Source organism: Mirounga leonina, unplaced genomic scaffold (assembly GCF_011800145.1).
Source record: "Mirounga leonina isolate KUSES-001 unplaced genomic scaffold, KU_Mleo_1.0 Mir_180, whole genome shotgun sequence".
Taxonomy (NCBI): domain Eukaryota; kingdom Metazoa; phylum Chordata; class Mammalia; order Carnivora; family Phocidae; genus Mirounga; species Mirounga leonina.
In genome coordinates this window covers 7,150,238-7,176,880 of record NW_023270469.1, presented here as the reverse complement: position 1 = coordinate 7,176,880, position 26,643 = coordinate 7,150,238, and the positions used below count along the sequence as shown (strand labels likewise).

The 26,643-nt window shown below is 40.6% G+C and overlaps 1 protein-coding gene across 3 annotated transcripts; it reads right to left on the bottom strand.

The window, feature by feature from the left end:
* Nucleotides 1-8,032: 8,032 nt before the first annotated feature.
* CMC2 (C-X9-C motif containing 2) lies at nucleotides 8,033-26,411 on the bottom strand. Of its 3 annotated transcripts, XM_035024734.1 has the most exons (5): nucleotides 26,176-26,367; nucleotides 20,683-20,712; nucleotides 18,921-19,033; nucleotides 14,263-14,334; nucleotides 8,033-10,790 (listed from the first exon to the last, which is right to left on the bottom strand). In XM_035024734.1, exons 3-5 carry the CDS (start codon nucleotides 18,999-19,001, stop codon nucleotides 10,704-10,706), a joined length of 240 nt encoding a protein of 79 aa, XP_034880625.1. In that variant the 5' UTR covers nucleotides 19,002-19,033; nucleotides 20,683-20,712; nucleotides 26,176-26,367; the 3' UTR covers nucleotides 8,033-10,703. The 3 variants fall into 3 exon arrangements, with proteins under 3 accessions (XP_034880625.1, XP_034880626.1, XP_034880624.1); XM_035024735.1 differs by lacking the exon at nucleotides 20,683-20,712 and having other exon boundaries at nucleotides 26,176-26,366; XM_035024733.1 differs by lacking the exons at nucleotides 18,921-19,033; nucleotides 20,683-20,712 and having other exon boundaries at nucleotides 26,176-26,411.
* Between the last annotated feature and the right edge of the window lie 232 nt (nucleotides 26,412-26,643).

Below are 26,643 nucleotides of genomic sequence, written 5' to 3'. Positions count from 1 at the left end.
AAACCCAGAACCCATCAGAATCAATAAAAATAAAAATAAATCCTACCTAGGAAAAGAACCACCAAAGGTACTGAGTCCTTTTCTCAGAACAGTACATATTGATGACACACTATATTTCTGGATGAAATTGCTTCTTGACTCAAAGAATCTAAGACTCTTTCAAAAAAATTTTTATTATAGAAATTTCAAGCATTCATTAGAGAGAAAAGTATAATAAACCCTTATGACTCCACCTTTTATTTCAACAGTTATCCACTCATGGCCAATCTTGTTTCATCTAATCCCCCTGCACTCACTTTGTTTGCTACTATTTTAAAGTAAATCCCACACATCTATCACTTCCCCCGTGAATACTTCCATAATGCATCTTTAACCGAGGACACCTTTTTCAAGGTAATCATAATCCATTATCACACTTAACAAAGTTACAGTAATCTCTTATCATCTGAAACAAAATCATACTCAAATTTCTCCAACTGTCCCCCAAAAATGTCTTTTTTGCAGTTGGTTTGTTCCCATCAGAATCCAAGCAAAATTAATATATTGCATTTGGTTATGTGTCTTGAGACTCTTAATTTTACACCACCCTCAAACCTGAACACAAAATGGATTTAAAACTTAAACATAAGACCTGAAAACTGTAAAACTCCAAGAAAAAAAATTAGGAAAAAGCTCCTTGACAGTGGCCTTGGCAACAATTTTCTGCAGATGACAGCAAAAGCACAAGCAACAAAAGCAAAAATAAACACGTGGGACTACATTGAACCAGTAAGATTCTGCACAGCAAAAGAAACAATCAACAGAATGAAAAGGCAATCTACAGAATGGGAAAAAATATTTCCAAGCCATATAGGTGACAAAGGGTTACTATCCAAACCATATAAGGAATTTATACAACTCAAAAGCAAAAAAACAAAAACTGAATTAAAAAATGAGCTGAAGACCTGAACAGACATATTTCCAAAGAAGACATATAAATGGTCAACAGGTACATAAAAAGATGCTCAACATCACCAATCATCAGAGATATGCAAATCAAAACCACAATGAGACATCACCTCACACCTGTTAGAATGGCCATCATCAAAAAGACAAGAGACAGTAAGTGTTGGGGAGGATGTGGACAAAAGGGGATATTGGCACTTGGGGATATTAGGAATTGCGAATGCTCTGTGTGCAGAGCAAACACTCCAGTTTAGCCAGGTCTAAAGTTCTCCACACAGAATGCTTCAACTTCTCAGTTCTCTACCCTGAAGAGCTGCGTAGAAAGCAAATGCCCTGAAAGTTTCATAATGGCTCTGCTCTTCAGTTAAGTAAGATTTTGCTGTCATATTAACACTCCCTCAATATATCACCAATTGGAACTGTTCTCAAAAACCTCACGTACGAAAAACAAAACAACAACAAAAAACTTCAATACAGGGCGCCTGACTGGCTGTCGGTGGAGGGTGCAACTCTTGATCTCGGGGTTGTGAGTTTGAGCTGTGTGTAGAGCATAGAAATTACTTAAAAATAAAATCTTTTTAAAACATAAAAATAGGGACGCGCGGGTGGCTAAGTGGGTTAAGCGTCTGCCTTCAACTCAGGTCAGGATCCCAGGATCCTGGGATCGAGTCCCGCATCATCGGGCTCCTTGCTCAGCGGGAAGCCTGCTTCTCCCTCTGCCTGCCGCTCCCCCTGTTTGTGTTTTCTCTGTCAAATAAATAAATAAATTCTTAAAAATAAATAAATAAAACATAAAAAGTAAAATAAATAATAATTTAAAAAAAGAACTTTGGTACAAAAGCCACTTAAGAAAAGTGCTTAAAAATTAACTGGAGAAGGGGGTGCATGGGTGGTGCAGTTGGTTGGACATCCAACTCTTGGTTTTGGCTCAGATCGTGATCTCAGGGTCCTGAAGTTGAGCCCCCTGTCAGGCTCCATGCTTAGCATGGAGCCTGCTTGAGGTTCTCTCTCCCTTCCCCTCCGCCCCTCCCACTCACTCTCTCTCTCTCTCAAATAAATAAATAAATCTTAAAAAAAAAAAATTAAGTGGAGAAAAAGAACTAAGCTAGAGAAGGGGCCAACAAGACTGGAGGAAGGTCTTTAACCTCAAAGAAGTAGTCACTTTATGGAAGGCAGTTACATCAGAGATAGTTCAGATCAAAAAAAAAAATTTTTTTTTTTTTTTTTGGTCAGAGATTGAGCACAAGCAGGGGAAGCAGCAGGCAAAGGGAGAAGCAGACTCCCCGCTGCGCAGAGAGCCCGATGCGGGACTCTATCCCAGGACCCTGGGATCATGACCTGAGCTGAAGGCAGATGCTTAACCGACTAAGCCACCCAGGCATCCCTTAAGTCAAATTTTTAATATACTCCTCTCCTGGGGATTTTACTAAATGCAACTGATGAATTGTTGAACACTTCATCTGAAACTAATGATGTACTATGTGTTGGCTAGTTGAATTTAAATAAAAATTAATTAATTTTAAAAAATGCAGATTCTCAGTAGGTGTGGGGCAGGGCCTGAGACTCTGCATCTCTAACAAGCTCCCATGCGATGCTGAAATTGCTGGTCCATGGACCACAGTGTAAGCAGCCAGAGTCCAGATGTGGATGAAGACACATGAAAAAAGAATGTTCCCTTACAACTCACCTCTTTGCCATGCCCTTCCCACCTCCCCACATCCTCCCAAATCCTTTCACTCCCCACCTGTCCTCTAGGAATGAAAACTTAATCCTCTTAACTGTTCAAAGTACAACCATTCCTCACAATAGCCATCTCTGCAGGTTAAAATTTTAAGCACAGGACACCTGCTCCGGGAAATGTGGCTGATTAGATTATCTGAAAACTTTCCTAATTAAATGTACTTGAAAATACTAAAGAACATATTTCAAATAAAATTTTTAAGGCACAGCTGACCTCACAGGAAAGTACAGAAAATCTTTGGAGGCTGAACACAGAAAACTGTAAACCAAAAAGGTAAAAGCATCAGCAGATGCTGGTGCATCCCAGACCAGTCCCAGTAAACCTAGAAACTGAGATTTTCATTCACACACGGGACAAAGACTAAAGACATTGGGTCTATAGGAGGCATGGTATGAGAAGAATGCCTCATGGTACCAGGACCACCAAAGGGTACACCCTCTAAGAAAAGGTAACTAGAAAACATCCATCCACTCACCAGCATAGGGAGACCAGAGTAAAGCCTGACTTATCTTGGGCTCTGAGAAGAAAAAAGAATTTTCACCCAGAATTCATAACCATGAGTCTTCCCACACCTAAACTTGAGTAATGACTCAAGTGGTCCAGGAGTCCCTAAACAACACAATCAGCACAAAAGGTGCCTCTGAGTCAGTAACACCTCTGGGGTACCTAGCAGAGGCAAATACAAGAGCTCTCAAGTCACTGTACAAGAAGTCCAGTTAAATAAACCAACTAGAGATATACTAACAGTCAGGTAAAACACATAAGGAAATAATCTGCCATAAGGAAGAGACCACAAACAAGCAGAAGTGTTAGATATCAAAAACTTCAAATAATGGAACTATTAATATAAACTATTGAAGAAAACTTTATTAAAAATAAAACAAAGAATTAAAAATATTTTTTAAATCTTTACGAAAATAGGTCGATCTGAAAATGAATCAAATAAAACTTCTAGAAAGGGATTAACAGTCAGTTAAAAACTTGATGGTTGTTGAAACAGCCGAGAAGACACAGCAGAGGAGCTAATAAACTGGAAAACAGATTTGAGAAAATCACCAAGAAGGCAGCGCACAGATGTAAAGCGATAGGAAGTCAAAAGGGAGAGAGTGTAATGCGTATAACGCATGTAATGGCAGAAAGGTATTTACTACCAGGTATTACATAATCTACCGAAGCACTGGAAGGGGTGAAGAGAACTTCATCAACAATTCCCGAAGCCACACTGCAGAGCTGAGTCTAGGTTCCTGATACAATTAAGAAGCTGCCTGGCAAAAACAGGGGAAACCACAGCAAAAACTGCTGGCCCCGTAGCTGCGCCATGTCCACCACGATCCACACCAGCAAGACGAACACCGGACAGCCTCCCTCTCTCCAGCTCAAGCCCATTTCAAATTCAAGTCTCCGGAATGAATGGACACTAATTTGTTACAGCCTAACTGTAAGAGAATCTGAGAAAAGGCAGTGTTCGGCTTCCCCATTTCAGCAGTACAGAGAGGCACACGGCACGGACGTCCTAACAATCTATAAACTAGTAGAATTAAGAAAATTCAGCAAGCTTTCTGAATATAAGATCAATATAAAGAAATCAACTGTATTATACCAGTAATAGTAGAGTAGAACATGCAATTTTTAAAGTACCATTTAAGAGCAAATCTAGCAAGATGTATGACTGTCATTTAAAAATCATAAAAATTTATTGAGAAACATAAAAGACCTGAAAAAATGGATATACTATGTTCACAGATTTAAACAACTCAGTATCAGTAAGATGGATTAATTGTATGTCTGCAACTATTTGTGGTATAATTTAGAAACTTCTAGTACAGTTGAAGATGTATCCTTACAGCTCAACAAAATCCAAGGTTTATACTCAAGAGACACTCCCACAGACTGTACAAGAAGACACGTGAGAATACTAGTGAAAGCACTTTAATAGCAGCAAAAATTCGCTATCTAAAACGACCAGCAACAGGAAAATGCATAAAGTGTGGTACAGTCATACAATGGAATATTACATAGCAGATAAAATGAATAAAGAAGAGCTTCCTTTATCAACATAACTGTGAAAAAAGTAAGCTACGGGAGGCTATACACATCATGCCAACTTCAAAGTAAAATATTTAGACATGCAAAATAATACAGTTTATGGATACTTACATATATATTAGAAGTACAAAATCATACATGGGGGGTTGGGGTAAGACACACAAGAAGGGTTCACCCACATTTGTAATGCATCATTTATTTAAAAAAATAACCTGAAACGAACACGGCAAGATATCCAAGTTAATAAAGTTGGAGGGTGGGTACGCGGGTGTTCATAGAGTCTGTACACTTCTGTGAATTTGAGATGTTTCTTTTACAGAGAGAATGGCAGTGTTAGCGAGCTGAACAGAGGTGACGCACATGCGTGTGGCACTCTCATCCCTCACGCTGTCGGAGGTGGTTCACACTGAGCCAGAGTGTTCCACGAGTGAGAGCAGCTCAGCCAGCTTGCTCTCCCACCCCATCTCTCCACCCTCAGTCTCACTTTCAGTGTCCTGTCTACCCGGGTGACTAGCTGCACTTGGAGGAAGGAGACTGGCCCCCTGGCCTCCAGCCTAGGCCACCTGCCCCACCTAGAATACCACCGAGGCGGGAGAGCGATGACTACAAGCCTTCCTCTTGCCTCCCCTTGCGCTCTCCACTGTGGACCATCTCCTTCAGTGACTTCACTGGGCGAGGCAGGCATGACTGTGGAGTAAGGCAGGATGTGCCATATCTGAATATCATTTAAAGGGCACCAATTTCCATCTGAGTGTGGTGGCAAAGGCAGCTTCCCTGGGATGTAGGGACTTGTTCTTCTGCTAAGCACAGAAAGCTCTCTGGTGTGTCCACCTGGCAGGGCAACGACATTGCCTTTATTAGTTTACCCCAAACTCTTTGTCGGGAAACAAACCCTGTGCTTTGAGCCAAAAACTCCATGGAGATTAAAGTGATTTTAAACTCCATTTATGAAGGGTCAGAAGAAGTTCAACTTTCTATCCTCACTCCTAAGTAACATTGTGTCGTGTTTCTTACAGTAAAACGTTAATAAATTTGTCATGAACAGAGAATCAGGGCTCACGCGGTCTACAAAATTAGATTTCTCGGGAAAACCTTGGCCTGAGCTCTTCAAGAGATGACCCTTTATGACCCAAAGCCACTAGAAATCCACACAAAGTGAAGTCCATCTATCACTTCACTCTGCATCCTGCATAGACCGGACAGTGTCTTCCCAGAGCCCTTGAAAGGAAACCCAAATTCCTTACCAGGACTTAGGTGGTCCTTCGTGACATGAGCCCTCACCCAGACTAGGTCCAGCTCGTTCATCACTGTAGCACCAGCACTCAACGCAGTGCCAGGTGCCTGATAAAGGCAAGAGGACACAGGACCTCTGCTCCTTCCCACCTCATCTCCCTCCAGCCTCTTAGTCTCCTACTACAAGTGGCAGTAAAAAAAAAATTTTAATTAAAAAAAAAAAAAAAAAAAGAAATCTCCAGGAAGAAAATGTGCTTGCTCTGCAAAGGAGAAAATTGTGAGATCTCACGCTGACCCAAAGAGGGCTGAGAAAAGCAGCTGGTGACATGTCCTAAACCAGAAGGTCATGCACGGTATCCCAAAAGAAAGAGATGCAGACAGCCGAGCGCTGGGGCACAAATCCAACCATCAAGGCACAGGCAGGTCCCATTTTCTCCCTAATCCACCTGGCATACGGTTCCTCACTCTTCCACAGAATGACATGCCCCTGCAGACTCTGTGAACTCCAGCAGTTGTGGACTACAGGTGCTCTGTCGCCGAAGGCCCGGCGGTCTTGCGTTAGTATACATCTTCGGTGACAGGTACTTCCAAATGACAGAATGCTCGCTGTGGGAGAGGTGGCCATTAGTGGGCAATCAGGGACGACTTCCTGCATTCCTTCTGCACGGTAGTGTCGTGCCATGGGCGACTAGAGGCCGCCAGGACCAGCTCAGGAGAGCCTCCCGTGAGCACGTCTGCCCAGCTCCACTTGGGTGACTGTCAGCTTGGTAGTTTGAAATCTGCCTTGGCAGGATGGCGTCCACCACAGACAATGGCAAATGCTACAAATTCGTGTCTTTTATGCTCATTTGTCAGGGCCAGTTATTAAACATTTACCAGCATACGACTAGCTATTGGTAACCATGTTAGTGTGTCTAAGACTTGGGTCCTCAAAGAGCAGACACAGAGCCTGGGTGAGAGCAGTGCATCCAGTGCAGACAGGTATTTACTGCTCTCCGAAAAGAATACTTTACATTTCCTATGGTGCTTTAAGTTTTCAGTTTCTCGTTAGTTTTCTGGGGAAAAAAACGGCATCCCTGTCAGCAAGGGCCCTGAATCTCACTCGCTTCTGCATCCTCAAAGACTTCACTCCACACATCAATCCCTCCCTCCTATCCAGCATTCTTTTCAAATATACCAGTTCCCAAGTGTCACTCACCATTTCCTTTTGATTTTGTAAGGCCCTCTCTCAACCTTACAATGTCCTTCCCTTCAGAGCCAAGCCTTTCCAAATATGCTTGCGTCCTCCAGCTCCCCATAAGCTCCTGCCCCCTCCTCGCCACGGGAAGCGGCTCTCAGGTCAGGGATGAAAGAGTAACCAAAGTCTCAAAGGGCGCCTCCGACCCTATTTGCTCCAGTAACACTCCCTCCTCTGGAACCCTTTGGGAACTCGGTGGCACCATTCTCTATGGTTTGCCCTCTCCCTCTATGCCTGCTCCTTCTCCATATATGGGGCTCCTTTTCTTGTCCTGAAATAGTGATGGACATGTATAGATGACCCACCCAACTGTCAGTTATCGATACCTCTGGGGAGTTCAGGGGTCTTAGGGTGAGAAGTCGACAAAACTTACAGACTGTCCAATGTTCTACCAAAATGTGGAATTTTAAAAAAATCAAGTGACCCCAAAGTTTCATCCTGCTCTATAAAACTCCTCTGGTGGGGGACGCCTGGGTGGCTCAGCTGGTTAAGTCTCTGCCTTTGGCTCAGGTCATGATCTCAGGGTCCTGGGACGGAGTCCCACATCGGGCTCCTTGCTCAGCGGGGAGCCTGCTTCTCCCTCTGCCTGCCACTCCCCCTGCTTGTGCTCTCTTGCACTCTCTCTGACAAATAAATAAAAAATCTTTAAAAACAAAACAAAAAAACCACCTCTGGTGGCCCACAACCAACACCGGCCCACAGGGTGCTGGTGGCCACATGCAAGCTGCTGTCTCCCAATTCTGTTCTCGTCCAGACGACTACTACGTTCTAGATGTGCATCCTCAGAAGCTGGAAAGCCCCCTCCACCCAGGGTCTTCTGCGCACACTTCAAACCCAGCACTTTACCACGCACCTCTGCTACACCCCCTCCCACTCAGGGCAGGGCCCCAGCAGCATGCAGACACAAGTGCCCGAGACCTCCTAGTCAGCCATGCTGATTCTGTGTTCAAACTCCCCTCAAATCTAGCCACTCGTCTGGATCCTCAAGCCACTTCTCTATTTCAGGTCTTCATTTACCACCGAAGTTAGGGCAAAAATCGAATGGGACTCCCTGGGTGTAATTTCCCTTCTCCAATCTATCCCCCAAACTATAATCAGAAAAATCTTACTAAAATACAAATCAAAACATATCACCCTTCCAACTAAGGCCCCTCCACAAATCACCAATCCCCATATTGAAATCTGCAACTGGTCACACAACACTGGAGAAAAACTCCAAATGAATTCAAAGCCATTTCTTATCTTCCTCCACCATGAGCCCTCACATTCCAGTCATGCCAGACAACTTGAAGCTCCCCAGAATGTATTCCGTTCTCACTGTTTGTCAAAGGTCACCTTGCTAAGTAGCTTTCTTGGAATGGCTCCTTCTTCCTGAAGGCCAGGCATAGGTGCCTTTTCTGTGTTCTCTACGACAGCTACCTCATCGTGGCGCCACAACATATTGTCATAGTCAACTCGTCAGTTTACTACAAGCTTCTAAAGGCAAAACGTCTCATTTCTGTACTTGTACTACTGACATGGAGGAAGGAGCTGCATAAATATTCATAAATCTCAGTCTCGAAAGGGCCCTCAGAACTAATTCTACTTCTTCCTCTGTCCCTTCATCAAATGCCTGTTATCCTGTGTAACCACCCTGCTAAGTGAATGTCCAGCCTCTTGAACACCTCTGATGATGGGGAAGTCGCTTACTAAACACCGACGTCAGCAAGGCCTCATTCTGGACATACACACAGAATTCACTAGAAGGAGCTCACAGCTCACAGTCTGTTGACACCTCATCTGACAAGAAGACAAGCCCTTGCTGTGGCTGTGGCAGGAAGCTGGTGACATCGATTGCTGCCAGTTTCAGAAACACCTGGCAGAAAGGGCACTGGGGGTGCGGGGGTGCCTGCTGGAAATGAGTCTGGGAACGATAAAGTTGGGTCGTTTTCATATTGTTAACACAGCTGGGACTTCCCAAACTCTTTTTGCCCTAGCTTGTGTCTTCAATGTTTAAGCTCCAGAATCACCACATCGTCAAAAAGGAAAGTCAAATGGGACCATTTTGCCCTAATTCCAGGAAAGTCTAAGAGAACAGAGAAAATATCATTCAAGTCAATTATTTTATTGAAGGAGATAAGTTACGCCAATGCTAACTGATTGTTGGCCAAGGGAAGAAACATGCTGGAAGTCAGATATATTGGCAGACAAGAGAGAGTACCTAAGGTTCCGCCCAAAAAATATTCAGCATCAGGGTTTCCGTATTTCTCCATGCGTCACTTTCCATTCAAAAGATTCTGGAGACAAAATGAGGTAAGATTCTTTTGGTTATCAACCAAGAGTCTTTAGGTCTTCTCTCAGCCAAGGCATCCAGGGAAAGTATACAGGCAAACCTCAGAGATACCACAGGTTTCGTTCCAGACCACCAAGATAAAGCAACACAACAAAGCAAGTCAAATCAATTTTTTGGTTTCCCAACATGTATAAAAGTTATGTTTACACAATATTGTAGTCTATTAAGTGTACAATAGCATTATGTTAAAGAACAACATACATGCCTTAATTCAAAAATACTTTATTGCTGAAAAGTGCTAACCGTATCATCTGAGCTTTCAGCAAGTCATAATCTTTTTGCAGGTGGAGGGTCTTGTCTCGATGTTGCAGCTTCTACATCAGCCCAAAGTGCTTCACCAAGCACTTTTAGGTTATAGAGATGGCTTCTTTCCTTTAAACCTCACAAGCCAACGTCTTCAAGCTTCCAACTTTTCATCTGCAGCTTCCTCACCTCTTAGCCCTCACAGAATTGAAGAGCTAGGACTTTGCTCTAGATTAAGCTTTGGCTTAAGGGGACGTTTGATCTTCTGTCCAGACCATTGAAACAAGGCTGTTTCGTTTTCTTAACATTCATGTGTTCCCTGGCACACACATTCAGCACTTTTAATTTCCTTCAAGAACTTTCCCTTTGCATTCACAACTTGGCTAACTGGTGCAAGAGGCCTGGCTCCAGCCTATCTTGGCTTTCAACATGCCTTTCTCACTGAGCTTAATCACTTCTAGCTTTTGACTTAGAGTGAGAGATGGGGGACTCTTCCTTTCACTTGAACACTGAGAGGCCACTGTAGGATTATTAACTGGCCTAATTTCAATATGTTGAGTCTCAAGGGATAGGAAGGCCCAAGGACAGGGAGAGACGAGGGAATGGCTGGTTGGTGAGCAGTCAGAATACACACAACGTTGATTAAGTTCACTGTCTTATACAGGCATGCTTTGCGGCACCCCAAAATCATTACAATAGTAACATCACAGATCACCATAAGAAATAGGATAGTAATTATAAAGTGTGAAATATTGTGAGAATTACCAAAACGTGATACAGAGACACGAGGTGAGAAATGATGTTGGAAAAAGGGCACCAATAGTCTTGCTCGACGCAGGGTTGCCACAAACCTTCAATTTGAAAAAAATGCATTATCTGCGAAGCTCAATAAAACGAAGCACAATAAAACGAGGTATGCCTCTAATTTATTTTTCAGATTCCTCTGCAGGATTAAAAAGTCTTTTTCGCATCGCATTGCCATGCTCCCTGCTCTTGGTCCTCTTTTCCATGTACTGGAAAATAAAAGGAAGGGGGGAGAGAAGAGACAGCAGATTATATTACCATTTATATCAGCTGAGTTAAATATTTTAAAATATTTGCAAAATAGTTTTTGCTGATAAAATTCTTTTTTGTCTTTTATTTCACGGAATCTGAAAGTGCAAACACAGTGCAGCACCTACATCCTAATAGGTGCACAAATATTTACTGAATTAATTTTCTCCCAAAATATGAATTCAGTAAATATTTAAGATGAGTGAGTTCTGTCCTGTTCTGCAGAAACTCACAATCCATTGAAGTCATCTAACCTCTGCTTGAACACTTCTAGCTATGAGCAGCTAACTACCTGAGAGGTAGCCTGTTTAATTGTTGGACCCTTCTACTCGTTCCAAAGGTTGTTTTTGTTTTTTAATGTTGAACCAATAAGTGTTTCCCTGTAAATTCTCCTACTGCCCTCTATTTCTTCTTGCAAATATCTGATTACAGAAAATCCACTTACTACCTTTTTTAGGCTGAACATTGCTGATTTCTACAAAGGTTCATAGAACATGGCTTCTGCCTTCTAATAGCTACCTTTTATAAGGTGCTTTAATATCAATATCCCTTATAAAAAATATCACAACCAGAATTAAAGACAGTGTTCCACACAGTCTGACAGATGTGGGCTATGGAGGACCTACTAGTTCTTATGACCTAGACATTTTATTTCTATAAATATTATCAAGAGTAATTGGCTCTTGGCAACCATATTATCCTATTAGTTCACATGGAAACCTATATTCAGCTGAACCTCCCAGGATCTTTTCATTATGAATAGTCATCAAACCTGATTCTCTCCAAATCCTACATTTCTGTAGTCAGTTGGATCTAAGTGCAGTTTTCACCTTGGAGGTTTTCAGCCTAGTATTTGGATCTGGCCAGTAGGTTATAAGTAACAGGAAATACACAGCCTGGCACTTAGAAAAAGCACTGTTTAAAGCAGAGAAATGTGAATATAAGTGTTTTTGTATGGATATATATACATGCTTATATACACCGATAGACATATTTTAAAAGTGAATGAAGGGTCCCTATGGAAAAAGGAAAAAAGTAAAAGTAAATTCAAGTTGAAAAAACTAAGTATATGTGAACAACTAAGCATCAAAATCTTTTAGGAGCCAGAGATATGGAAAAAGGCCGCAGAAATGAAAATCAATGATAGAGAGCTGAGTAGGGACTCAACTGGGTCCCCTGCCCCGGACCTCTGAGCCAGTGCTGGGAAGGTTCATGCTTACTGCATCTTCGGGTCCCATAACCTCAAATAAGAAGAGCTAGGCTAGATCATCTCTCAGAAGTTTTCTAGATCTAAAGTTTTGATTGAAGAGTTCTAACATAGCCTCTGGAATGATAGTTTTCAAACTTTTTTTTCTTCTTCATCAAAGGGCCACTTCAAATTACAGATGAAACACCAGGTCCCTTTAACCAAAATCATTCCTTTTATCTGTCACACATTAATTTTCCTCCTAAGATTGTCAGGGGGAAAGAGCATTTCATCACTTTAAAAACTATTTTTTTAAAAAAAGGCACTGTTCTAGAACATGGAGGGATACCTACTCTGAGAAAAACATTTGGTATCTATCTTTAATCACATATACTGGACTGCCTCCAGCAATCGGGTTGGGAAGAGGGTTGTAAGGGTAAATCTTCAGAAGATAATACTTTGTAGGCAGCCAAAATAATAAGTTAAAGAGCAAATTAAAAATATAATCTATGTTAAAATGTATGTTAAGATATCCCCAAAGGGAGTCCAGATGGCCTTTGAATAAAAGAAAAAAAAAGGATGAACACGATGTTATTCACAAAACTTCAGTGAACAACACAACCAAACCAAACCGAATCGAAAAATTAAGAGGGACAAAACAGGATGCTGCAAAAGTAGTATTAGTGATTATTTCGATAGAAAGAACAAAAGCAGCGACACAGCAGCAAACAGAGGCTAAGGGAACTGGCCAGACCCTTTTTCTAGTTGAAAGTGTCAAGGAATGAAGTACTCAAATGGTACATGAAGGAGATGGTTAGAGGAGCATGTGAAAGGCAGGAAATGGTCAACTAGAAAGCATTAAAGGCAGAGAGGAAATAAATGAGTGCAGGTTCAGAGGACTGAAGGAGGAAAGAACAGACAAAAACATTTATAAATCAGGTAATTTACCGACATAAAAACCACACAGAGGACTTAGAAAATAAGTCAAGGAGAAAATCCAGAATTTATATGAAAACAAACTCAAAGTAAGAAAAATATCTACAACATTCTACCTAATAGTCACTAACAGCTCAGGACCACCTGGGAAGAAAATTTCAAATAAATGCCTAATCTAAAATTTTGCAATTGGTAAAATGGCAAAAATTACTGAACTGTTAGAAAAAGAAAAAAATCTAAACTTAGGGAAAAAGTGATCTGACACAACTGAAAGCATGTGAGAAATAAACAGTTGTACTGAATAAAGTAGTGTGGGCTTCTTTTTCCCATCATCTTATTAAAACGGGAACAAAGCCCTAGGTTCAGTTTTCATATAAACTAGCTTTACATGTAAATAGGAAGAAAAACTCTTTGAAAGTCAATTTAAAACACTTCTGTATGTACACATTTGTGCAAAGAAAATTATCACCCTGAACTGAGAACTCCAGAAAGTTCTTCAAAATGGTAAAGACACTGGAAAGGGATTCTGGGAAGGAAAAAAAAAAGCTTCAGATTGAAATATACAAAAGTTGAAGATAGATGCTGGACAGCTCAAATATTATAACTAATACCTTTCAATATGAGGCTAATAGGAAAAAATTTCAAAAATATAGAAAAGGAAAGAAAACTGGACGGCAGGTGTTCAGTAGTTACAGATTTTTAAAGGTTTGGGACATAAAACAACTGATGTACAAAACAGAAATGGAGTTAAATTTAAAGATTTCAAAAGCACTCTGCTATATGCCCAAGTCCAAGTCATGGCCTAAAACCGGGTTCAGGAAATGAGTCTTTCCGGCCAAGTCAAACTAGATCCGTGTGTCTCATACATGCCATGGTTATGAAGAATTCACAATTCTAAACCTGTGAGGAGCCCAAGCCTAGCTCCTGCCACGTTCTATGAGGAAGCGGAGGCCCAGAAAGTGTTAGTTACCTGCTATGGCTAATAGCTGACTGACCAAAGTCTTTCTACTAAACAAATTCAGTTTCCTAGCCCTTACAATTCATCCAAAGGAGTTACAATGATTATAATAAGGAAGTCGTTTTCATTTATGTGCATGCAAAAAAAAAACAAAAGACAAACAAACAAAAAAACCCCCAGCAATGTCCTTTCATTTCTCCTCTTGGTTTTAGGGGAGAACATACATATAAAGTGTCAATTCTCCCTGTTATACTAAAATTTGGAATAAAAATTAGTAATGGTATTCTAAATATTGCTCAGAAATGTTCTATTCTACTGTTCAACCATTTTCATCCTCTAACACTTTTCTTACCTCCTTCTTCAAGCATTTTCTCATCTCCCGATCGAGATCATTGCAATGACCAAAATATTTCAGAATGCTGTGCTAAAAGGAAGAAGAGGGGTAAAATATTTCATCCCATAATATGCTAAGGTCTCTGGCACATAGAATTTAAATACTTATTCCTAGAGAAATGGGTTTAATGTGTCACCATCCTGTTAATAAGCAAACAGTTAAATCACAGGTATAAAATATACAAATAAACGGACTTATCCTGGCCTTCCTAAAAGGAGGGATAAACGCTGTATAGGTAGAAATGAAAACTAAAAAGATTTTTCCTTGATAAAAGGGAAGCCTATTAACCTGCCCAAACCTCACGAGGACAGAGTGTAAACAATTCTGTTTTCTAATAGCCCTTTCTTTAATGGCATGTGAAAATCACAGCACAGCCATCTCTACCACAGGGAGCGATATCTAAGTGCAGTGTGGCCGTATTAACAGGACCACTGACTTCTTCACTAGCAAACATTCTGTCCCATTGAAGAATTACCTGATAAATGCTGGGGGCCAACACTAATTTTCTCATTTGCCTCCATCCAAAATGTCATCAAAATACATCAGAAACACATAACACTATTATTAAATGGCCTATATGGGCCACATAAGTAAGCCACTAATCCACAATGTAAGAAAACTTATATGTAAAGTTCGAAGTCTGCTTTCTTTGCAAAGCAAAAATAAAAATCTCATGGTTTCAAGGCCTATGATGATTATCATGGCAAAAAGTATGAATGCTATGAAGCAGATTAAGATGAAGACTGAAGTCAAGAACACAAATTTTAGTCGGGCTATAATTAATGTATTTGCACATCACGATTTTTAAGGAACGGGTAGGACAGCATGTTGATGTCCTATAATGACATGCCATAAGTGCTGAACTTGTAATAATAAGCACCTTTTCCTTTTCTTTCTAATTAAGGCTTTCACGGAAACCAGACAACACGTAATTAATAAACTGTGCCTCATGCTAGTCCTTTCTTTCACCGCGACGGTAAATGTCCTTTTCTGGTCCACAGTGAATAAATGGGTTATTTTTTCTGGCAAGCATTTAAGGTAAACTAAGATCTCCTACTGGTTACCTAAGGACCTTTTCAGAATAAGTATCTCTTATGTATTTTTCTTAAACTATTTCCTTGACAACAAATGAACAGGAACCATGCATTTCCCACACCTTCTGGTGAAGCAGAACTAACAGAAAGGATTAGACTTTCAGAACGTAAGGCAATATTTCATAGTTTGGTTTACACTGACTCATATCATCCCATAGACATACATCTAATTTTTAAATCCAAGACAGAAGTTTTGTTTTGTTTTGTTTTTTGCTTTTCCAACATTTAAACCCGAAGAAGAATTATACTCTCGTGACATTACATGAAAAACAAAACCAAAGTGCTCCACTGGAATTGGTTTATGAAATGCCCGGGGTCTACAATTCTCTTATATACACATGGCATAAACCTCTAGTGTGCGATGTCTATTTCTAGAGAATCAAACCGACTGAGAAATTGATTGAATAAATGAATCAATCAACTGATACCTTGAAGACAATGTCCCAAGCACTAGAGATACAGCAGTGAGGAAGGTGGACCTGGGCCCTACTCTCAGTACATGGTCAGAGGGAAGAGCCAGCTAATGAAGTGATTGCTATAAAGCAGTAGTTTTCCAAGTGTAGTCCAGAGACACCCACGAGTTCCCAAAACCTTTCCAGAGCATGTACACGATAAAAACTATTTCCCTGATAATCAAAAATCTTGTTTTGTTCATTTGCATTCTCTCACAAGGCTACCATAGAATTTTCCAGAGGCCGCACAGACAGCAATATCACCAAAGACTGAACATGAGGCAGATAGGAGGATCTGGCTATATCCTATTAAGCCAGGCATTAAAGAGAATTGCAAAACTGCAAAAGCAATGTCATTCTTTTCACCCTCTTGTTTTGGAAAATAAGATCTTTTTTATGAAAAATCACTACGTTAACATGTATTGGATTTATTATTGTATTTTTATGTAAATTAATATTTTTTAAATTTCTAATTCCGTAAATATTGGTAGCTATAGCCCACATACACAAAAGTCATCTGGGGTCCTCAATAATTTTTAAGAGCATAAAGGAGTCGTGAGACCAAAAAGTGTGAGAACTATCTTAAAGTAGCAACTGTATTATGTGTGGGGTTACTGGAGTACAGAGCGACTACGCCAAGAGAATGTAGGCCAGGAAAGGAGAAAAGGAAGAGGAAATAACAAATGACACTGAATAAAACCTGGAGGATGGTGAGACCTGGTCTCGCACACAGGAAGCGGAGATAGTGGGGAGGGCTCTAAGACAAGCAAGGAGAAAGCAAGCACAAAGGCTTAGAAGAGGGAAGCGCGTTCCGGCACAACTGGACACAGGAGCAAGCAGAAGAGGTGCAGGAGGGTGGTGAGGCGCAAGGGGTGAGTAGGGGACAGGTTCATGAAGGCCCTGAAACAACACAAAGTAAGAAATTTAGATTTGATAACCGCAGGCAAAGGGAGCCATTAGAGGGGAACAATGAGTCAACTTACGTTTGAATGATCACTCCAGTGCAAGTGAGCGGGGACAGAGAAGAGGACAAAACGGTCAAGGGGCTAGGGTGGCCCCACTAAGATAACACTGGAATTAACTGGTGTTAAGAACAGACACATAAGGGCGCCTGGGTGGCTCAGATGGTTAAGCGTCTGCCTTCGGCTCAGGTCATGATCCCAGGGTCCTGGGATCGAGTCCCGCATCGGGCTCCCTGCTCAGCGGGAAGCCTGCTTCTCCCTCTGCCTCTCTCTCTCTCTGTCTCTTATGAATAAATAAAATCTTTAAAAAAAAAAAAGAACAGACACATAAATCAGTGGAATAGACTAGAGAGCCCAGAAATAGACCCAGCCAGATACGGTCAAGATAATTCAGTAGGGAAAGGATGGTCTCTGCAACAAATTGTCCTGGAACAACTATCCACAAAGAAAGAAACACTGGCCCATACCTCACACAATACACAAAAATTAACCTGAAATGAATCACAGCCCTAGATGTAAAAGCTAAAACTCTACAACTTCCAGGAGAAAAAAAAACAGGAGAAAAATCTTTGTGACCGGGAAACATATAAAAATACTTGGAAGGAAAAAAAAAAAACCCACAACAACAACAACAAAACCTCCCACAAACAATAAGAGAAAAAAACCTGGTAATTAGACCTCATCAAACTTAGAAACTGCTCTTTGAAACACAACCTTAAGAAAATGAAAAAGGATGCTACAGACTAGGAGAACATATTCACAATACACTCATCAGACAAAGGACTTGTGTGTCGAATGAAAAAAAAAAAGAATTCTTAAAACTAAATAAAGCAAACAACCCAATTTTAAAACATGGGCAAAAGAAAAATAATAATAATAGATAAAATTTAAATTAAAAAAATAAAACAAAATATGGGCAAAAGACTTTATATGAGTGGCCAATAAGCACATGAAAAGATGCTCAAAAACCAGCCACCAGGGAAATAAATCTAAAACCAAATGAGACACTAGTGCAGACCCATAAAATGATTAACGTTAAAAAGACAGTATCAGGGCGCCTGGGTGGCTCAGTTGGTTAAGCGACTGCCTTCGGCTCAGGTCATGATCCTGGAGTCCCGGGATCGAGTCCCGCATCGGGCTCCCTGCTCGACAGGGAGTCTGCTTCTCCCTCTGACCCTCCTCCCTCTCATGCTCTCTGTCTCTCATTCTCTCTGTCTCAAATAAATAAATAAAATCTTTAAAAAAAAAAAGACAGTATCAATTCTTGATCTAGATGTATGCTGAAAAGAGTCTGCCTAAAGTTTACCGTCAAACAACAATCTTTGAACCAACAAAAATATCTAACTTCACAGGTCACAGGTGTTACTTACCACCTTACCATTAGTCTTTAAATTTTACTCATTTAAATGATATTTACTATTATTATAATTTGATATATGTACAGTTTATGAATATCATGAGGAAAATAACACATCATGCAAAGTTAAAGAAATACAGAAATGCTCCTTATAACTGTCTCATATGTCAAGTATATGGGAAAAGCTAAATATTTGACATCTGTAAAAATATCAGCTTAATTTAATGATTTCCAAAAATTGGCTTCCTTTCTATTTTGGTCCAAACCATGGAATTTTACTTCCATTCCACTAACAAGTAAGCAAACGTGACAAATTAGAACAATCATAATTTAAATCTAGCTAACATCTATTATAAAAAATGTTTCAATCTCCTTTAAACACAGAATAGTAGACATCAAGGAAAATCTTAGAAAAATCTTAAAATAATTCCATTATGATCAGAAGAGTCAAAATTCAACATAAGCGTTCTAGTGCCCTGTAATTTAAAAAAGGAAAGTATTTTATTGTAAGAACGTGGATTCTAACTATTACATATCATTTCAGAAGTTCCCTAACAAACTACCACGCTTGATTTTTACTAATCATGAAAGGAGATGGTGTCTGAAAAATCACAAGCATCAGTTACTAATCTTTAGTAAGCCAAGATCCACTGTATTATCATTCCTTTCCATTAGTGGAGGTAACATTTTACATCAGTGTGTTGTACTTAAGTTTCATTTTTGCTTTATGGTCATTTTTCTGAACTCTTACATTTTTGTGACATTCCTTAAGCAAGTTAATCAAGACGTTGCATTCTTCAGTGTGCAAGTGTGGAGATAAGTCAGGATGCATCTTTAGGAGGTGACGGAGCACAGCAGAGCAACCTGTGGATACAAGAGTGTCTTGAATATGTGTGACTGTATTTGTTAATGCGACCTAAAACTATTTCAGTACAAACGTGCAGTGAGCTTTATCAGAAAAGAATGTTGACCTTAGGCAAATTATTAAACCTGAGCCTCAGCTTCCTTATCCAACAATTTAACAGATTCAACAAGTCATCAGGTGCTGTTTGGAGAACCTGCAGGTTCAGAAAAAAGCAGAACTCCTCAAGAGACCCAATCCTGGAAATAAATGCTCCAGCAGAAACAGCTAGCCTATATTAATAAGCCTGATTTCAATTATTTTCCCCACATTCCTGAAATTGACTACAATTCATTTTGTCCAGTTGAAATTCTATAAAATAAGAGAATTGGTTTATTAATCCCTTAAAAATGTATATTCCTCTGAGGGAGTTAAAGCCTCATTAGCCAATCTCACTTTAGTGTCAATTCATATGGACTGCTTTCTTATTCCTAATATCTGGCTGAGAAAATCCAACTAAACAATGAAGAGAAACAAAAAGCAGATGGGAAAAAAGTTTCTCAATTTAGCAGATATATCCATAAAATGCAATTATTACAATGAAAGCAAGAAGCTGAAATCTCAGAAATTAAATTTAATTGGTTCTTTCACAAAGTAGAAAATTAGCAGCCAACGTCAAAGGAAAAGCATTATTTTGAAGTGTCTGCCACAGTTATGAAGCACTATTTACCTCTTCCTTTTTTTTAACCTATTCTTTTTAACTTGGAAAACATTACCAAAAAAAAAGAACCAATTAATGTTTTAATCTTTTACAAGTTTCAAGAAAGAAAACCTAGGAGAAAATAATGACTTTGGTTGGGCAAAGAGTTCTTAGATAGGTCAAAAGCACAATTCACAAAAGAAAAATTTGGTAAAATCTTATCAAACTTAAAAAACTTTCTCACTTCAAAATACACCATTAAGAAAATGAAAAGACGGAGTAAAAGTACAACATAGGGAATGTCGTCAATAATATTGTAATATATTTATCATGGTGAGCATTTCATAATGCATATAATAAAAAAAGAAAAAGAAAAAGACAAGCCACACTTTGGGTGATAATGACATGTTAATGCAGGTTCATCAGTTGTAAAAACATACGACTCTGGTGGGGGATGTTGATAGTGGGAAGGCTGTGCATGTGTAGTGCAGGCGGCAAATGGGATCTCTGTACTTTCTGTTCAATTGTGCTGTGAACCCAAAACTGCTCTAAAAAATAAATACCCTACAAGCTACAGACTAGGAGAAAACATCTGCAAATCATATATGAAAAAGGACTTGTTATCTAAAATATCTAAGCAATGCTTATAAACAATCTAACATTTAAAATGGACCCCAAAAATGGGCAAAAGATTTGAATAAATACTTCAGATTAAAGATGATAGAGGAATGGTTAATTAAGCACATGAAAAAATGCTGAACACCATTAGTCACAGGGAAATGCAAACTAAAACTACAATGAGATGGTAACTACACATCTGCCCACATAGCTATAATCAGAAAGTCAGACAATAACAAGCATTAGTTAGGATGCAGAGAAAACAGACCTCATGCATTGCTAGTGGAAAGGTAAAATAGTACACACTTAGGAAAACAATTTGTCGGTGTCTTAAGGAGTTACACACAAACTTACCAAAGGACCCGGACCACAGAAACCGCACTCCTAAGAATCCACCCAAAAGAAATGAAAACACATATGTACACAAAGACATGTATGTGAATGTTCATAGCATTATTCATTATAGCCAATACTGGAAACAATCCAAATATCCAATAACCTGGTAACTAGACACACAAATGTGGTATATCTAGACAATGGAATATTATTTGGCAATGAAAAGGAATGCACTGATACAGACACCAACATGGATGAACCTCAAAAGCACCAAGATAAATGAAAGAAACCAGATTCAAAAGACTATATGATCCCATTTATGTGCAATGTCTAGAAAAGGCAAAACTGTAGAGAAAAAAAGCTGATGTGTTGCCTGGGCCTGAAAGTCAGAGTGAGGATTATTTGCCATTGGGCACAAAGGAATATTTTTACGTGATAAAAATGTTTTAAAATAGGATTGTGGTAGTGGATACACAACTGCAGTTCACTAAAATCACTGAACTCACTTACAATCGGATGAATTTTATATGTAAATGGTACCTTAACAGAGCTAATACCAAAAAGTTCAAGAAATTCAAACTGCCTATCTACCTTCCACTCACAAGTATAATCCTTAAAAATATCTAAACAAATAATTCCAGAGAATTATAGTATTCCTACTATTGCAGACCTCAATTTATAAAAATATCAGTAGATCACTGTTCCATTGAGTGACTTCACTTAAGTGCACGCGCACACACTCACGTAGCACGCAACAGCTGAAGATCTCGTATCAGCCGGTTGTGCACCAGTAAGTGTTTGAAATGGAAATTGGAAATGCAGCCAAGTTCAAGTTTGGTTTGCCTGCGACTGACTACAAAGTCTTTTTAATGACATAATCTTTTTGCCTCAGAAAGACGGTATCTCATCTAGTCTAGCAGTTTAAATCATCTAATATTATACCAATATTATGCATCTACACCTATTAGTTATCTGGTTATCTGATTTCAGCCTCACTTTCTTCTGAAGGAAGATGTATACTTGCTTAGCCACCTAGAAAATGTCTTTTTATTTTGTAAATATATTTGACAAAAAATTTTTACATATTTCTATCAACCAGCCCTCAAATGCATGCTTTTACAGTTCAGAAACAAGCTCACAATGTACTGAAATTACCTTGTTAATTGGCAAATTAAATACTTTAGAAGACACTTTGGCTGCTGAGATAAATACATGCATGTTGTATGTAAGTTATAAATGCATACATATCACAATGTATATTTTTCCTCCCTCTATTACAAAAGTTTATGCCACTGTAGGCCCAGCCAGGGTGCCAATAAGACATCTTCCCTTCTACTTACTTATCCTACATAACTATATCCAAGAAGAAAATGGTTTCATATGGTTTCCTTTTCCTAGTCTTCTTGGTAAAAAGCTAAGCTACTACTTAACTTAGAGTTCTAAACACTGACCAAATCCCTTACCTAATGAATTGCTTGCTTTGCCAGTCATTCCCCTCTTTCCTCTACCCTTTTTCGTGAGATACCCTCTTCTTCTTCTTTCCCTCGATCCACCCTGTGCCCACACTTCCTTCCGGCACCTGGTGTCATCTGGCTTCATGTAACCATTGGTGCTCACGCAGGTGTACTGCCAGACTGCTGGGTGTAATCCACAAAGCACAGCTATAAAACAATGGCATTGTTCTGCTGATGTGAGTGCTGGTTTCTTCCAGCAGTCATCTTTAAAAGCCTATTCTAATCAGCATTATTGTAACTCAAAGTAACTTACGAACTGAAGAAAACTAAATGTATATTCCATATTCTTATTTTAAGATTCCTTCAAAGCCATAAGAATATATCTATATTATTAGGGTAGAAAATAATTTGTTGAAACATTTACTACATGCTAGACACAAGTTATTAGAATCCTTCCAATAACTGTAGCAAGTAGGTACCTTTATAAATTCAGCAGAACCATAAGAAATTGCCTTCTTGTAGTTCAAATATGCATTACTCACACTTTCATAGTAAAACTAAGCCCCAGGTCACATAGTAAGTGGCAGAGTTACTACCCAATGCAATCTCTCACCAGGACAGATCATTCCCATGTTCAAAACAGGAAAGACATGCCTTCCCAGCAGTTTGTGGAAGAAATAAATACAGAGAGTAAAAATTATTTCCCAAAGAGCCTCTGGTTGGCTACAAGTTCAAAAGACACTAATTCTTGGCCTAGCTTCCAAAGAAGTCAATGTAGTATTATCCCGTATAATTAGAAATAGTCTGTCTCCCTCAAGAGAAAGAACAGTACTGTTTTTGTCCTGATCAATCAAGTCCAAAATAATTGACAATGTAAAAATCTGGGGAGAGTGCTCGGGATGAAGATGGCTTTGACTCCAGGTTTAAACAGGAAGCCATTAATGAAACTGGGAATATTTACCAATTTAGGGAAGCTCACATTAGAGGAGACAGATAAAAGAAACAACCTGGTTCACTAAGACAAACAATGGATTGGCAATCAAAAGTTGTAGACTTATCTGTCCGTAAATTCTAACACTTTGGTTACTTAATCTGAGACCTAAGTCTCTTCCGTAAATTGGAATTCGCTCTTGACCTGTATCTCTGGGTGGTCATAAGGTTTAAAATAACATATGTGGAAGCATCTGAAATAGTGAGCAGTAAGTGTGATATATGTAAAGTATTATTTGTATATCTGAAATACTCTGTCACGGGATGGGAAAGGCTGAACTGAATTTACAGTGGTGTTTCCAAAGCCCTTCCCAGAACAGGACTGGAAACCAAAGGGTGAATGTTAACAAAGGCAGATGTCCTCTTCCTGGAGCTGTCCAACAATGAAACAGGCTGCTATGTGAAGTTCTCGGTTATCTGTCCTCATGTACCCCAAGGAGACTGGCTACATCAATTATGGACGCCACAGCTTATTCTTGCATTGCATTCTTAAGTTTGCTCTCAAATCTAAGTTCACAATTAAATGATTTTAACCTATTTCCAAAAATAAAATTCAGTCAATGAATAAAAAACTTGTCACCACTAAAAATACACAAAACAATTTCAAAAGGGTAGTACCAAAATCATTAACATCAGCCGCACTGCTGAACAAAGATGAAGGGAACATTCATTTGTGATAAGACTTCATGCATGGGTGTTTGTACTAATAAAGAGGAATAAATTCCATTCAAACTGTTATCATTTAAACACAAAACTTCAGTCCCACCTTTACCTTGGCATTTAGAAAACATCAAAAGGGTTAACTTGGCACAGTTACAATGGTTCCCTCCCCACCTCAACTCCACCCACTGCCTTAGGTGTGCACACATTTATACCACAACAGCCACTGAAACCCTTAAAAATGTTCAGCTGTGACAAGCCGATGTTTCAATAACTGGAGGACAGGCCCCTGCAAAGCAATTTTAACTTTTACTTGGGGGGTAAGCTGGGAGTTTAGAAGCAGTTCAGTACTCTCACGTAAAAATTATAGGCTTATTTTAGTCACTCCACCTTATTCGACCAAGACTGAGGTAAAATTTTCCTAATGAGTATTCCATGATAGACAGGTTTCAGCCACCAGGTGGCACAATTTTAGAAAATAAACCAAGAGTAACCAATGCATTAACTCTAGTAAAGAAAAGTAAGCATTCTAGGGGCGCCTGGGTGGCTCAGTCGTTAAGCTTCTGCCTTCGGCTCAGGTCATGATCCCAGGGTCCCGAGATCGAGCCCCACATTGGGCTCCCTGCCCGGCGGGAAGCCTGCTTCTCCCTCTCCCACTCCCTCTGCTTGTGTTCCTGCTCTCGCTATCTCTCTCTCTGTCAAATAAATAAAATTTTTTAAAAAGAAAGAAAAGTAAGCATTCTAAATAACATTTCAGCAAATATATAGTCACAAGGAGGAAACCCCTTATTTTAATGCCACTTGGGTTTCCTTTCAAAAGATTCTGCTGTTCGGTGGCTGCACCAGAAAGAAATTTATACTACAGCTGCAATTTCTAGTGTCATTTTAAAACAAACAAAAAACGAGTCCAGAAAAGTCTCTTGGGCAAAGTTTGAAGAAGCTGTTCTCTAGGAAGAACTGTAAACTTAATGCTTTCTAAAACATATCTTTTTTAAAGTCTACTTTTCAGAAAGCACCGGAATTAGTTAAATTAATATTTCTGCAATTTTATTTCAAACTGTGCACCATGTTCAGCAGAGGCAGCAGACATAGCAGGGTATATTACCTACCCTACCCTTTTCTTTGCAGTTGCAAAGTAACCAAATCTAAACACATGCTATGGAGTGACTAGTGCTCCCAAATACAGACCATGCCCCACTGTTACTGAGAGCAACCCCTAGGCTGCCTGGGCAAAAGGACTATAGGGCTCTTAAGTTCCACCACACAGTTTTTAAGGAATGGGCCAAGCTGTAGCTTTTCCTGAACACTCAGTAGATGCTGGGCATTCTGCCAAATCACCTGAATTTCAGAGGGAAAAAATCAGTCCATATACCCCAAAGAACACACAGGCTAGGGAGGGAATATTCTTGTAAACGCATATAGTAAATGTCCAATAAATGTTTACCAAATGTTGAATTTAGGATTATAGATCTGAGAATTGGTTCACACGTCAACATAGTTAAAAAAAAAAAAAAGACGAAAATAAGGCTCATCTGAAATAAACTAAACGAGTGCAGAAGTCTGTATGTATAGGAACAGATACAAGGGGCATCACAACACAAGTTTGCCAGGGCAAACTTCTTTTACGCACTTAAAATTTTAAATGAAGGTTTCCAGAACTCGGATTTACTTGACTCTTCATAAAGCACCTGCTGTAACCTACAAGCACGGCAAGTTTTAAACCCAGTAAAAGGGATCTGAATGCGTCCTTTCCTTGAAAAGTGTACCGACGAGGATCTCACTGGACTCCCACTTCGCAAGACAGACTGGTGGCAACTTTCACTGCAGCTGAGATGTGCCCTAACAAGGCCCCCACCTTCCACATGCAGATCCTAAACTCCTAGAGGACAACCATAATAATCATACAGTTCATTGAGTGCTCACCGCGTCAAGCACTGTGAAGGGCTTCCCTTCTCACCATCGAGGCCGTGGGTTATACCCATTTTACAGGCGTGGAAGCCGAGGCTCAAGGAGGGGAAGAGCCCGCCCCAGATCACTAGGCTCGCGAGTGGCGGGACAGACTGCCGCAGAGAGCGAAAGGTCTAGGCCAAAGCATGCTCTAAAGTACCAGCGCACCCTCAGCAAGTGCCTGTGGGCGCAGAGCCCGGGACAGACCCCCAGCCGCCCGCGCGGTGCACCACTCGGGGGACTGCCTGCGAGCTGAGAGCCAAGGCCACCCTGAAGGCCAGCGGCCGCACCTTCCAGGTCCCAACCTCCGAGAGCGGCAGGGGGTGGGAGGGACGGGACGCGGCGGGGCGCGCGCGAGCAGGGGTCGAGGGGAGGGGCAGGTGGGTGTCCCGCGGCCTCCGCAGACACCGCGGGCAGCGAGAGCGCGTTCCTCGGAACGGCCCGGACTGCCGAGACTCACCCGACTCGCGGCCACAGCAGGAGGGCTGAAGCGACAGTCACCAGCGAAGACTCCCCACTCAAAGGCCGGCAGCCAGGACGCCGGAGGTGGGCCAGCTCCCGGCGGCGAAGGCTCCCACGCCCTCCACAGCTGACCCCTCACGCAGGGCTGGTTCGGCCCCCGCGGCTCCTGGCCTCTGGGGCGCATGCGCCACCGGCCTGGACGGGCCCACTTCTGGGCGCTGTCGGGGAGGGAGAGCGAGTGCACGGAGGCCAGGCGGGGCCTAAAAACAGCAAGCCGAACCAACAAGCCAGATTTAGGGGGCCGAGATTAACTGCACTGAACTCATGTTCTCCGCTAACAAGAGTGATGCGGGGACTCGGCGTGTTTCACTTCTGCCGCTCCCCCACGCGGCCCCCTGTGCCCAGGGTACAGTCCAAGAGAGAGCTCCGGGGGGGCGGGGCCGGAGGACGGCGGGAACTGCGATTG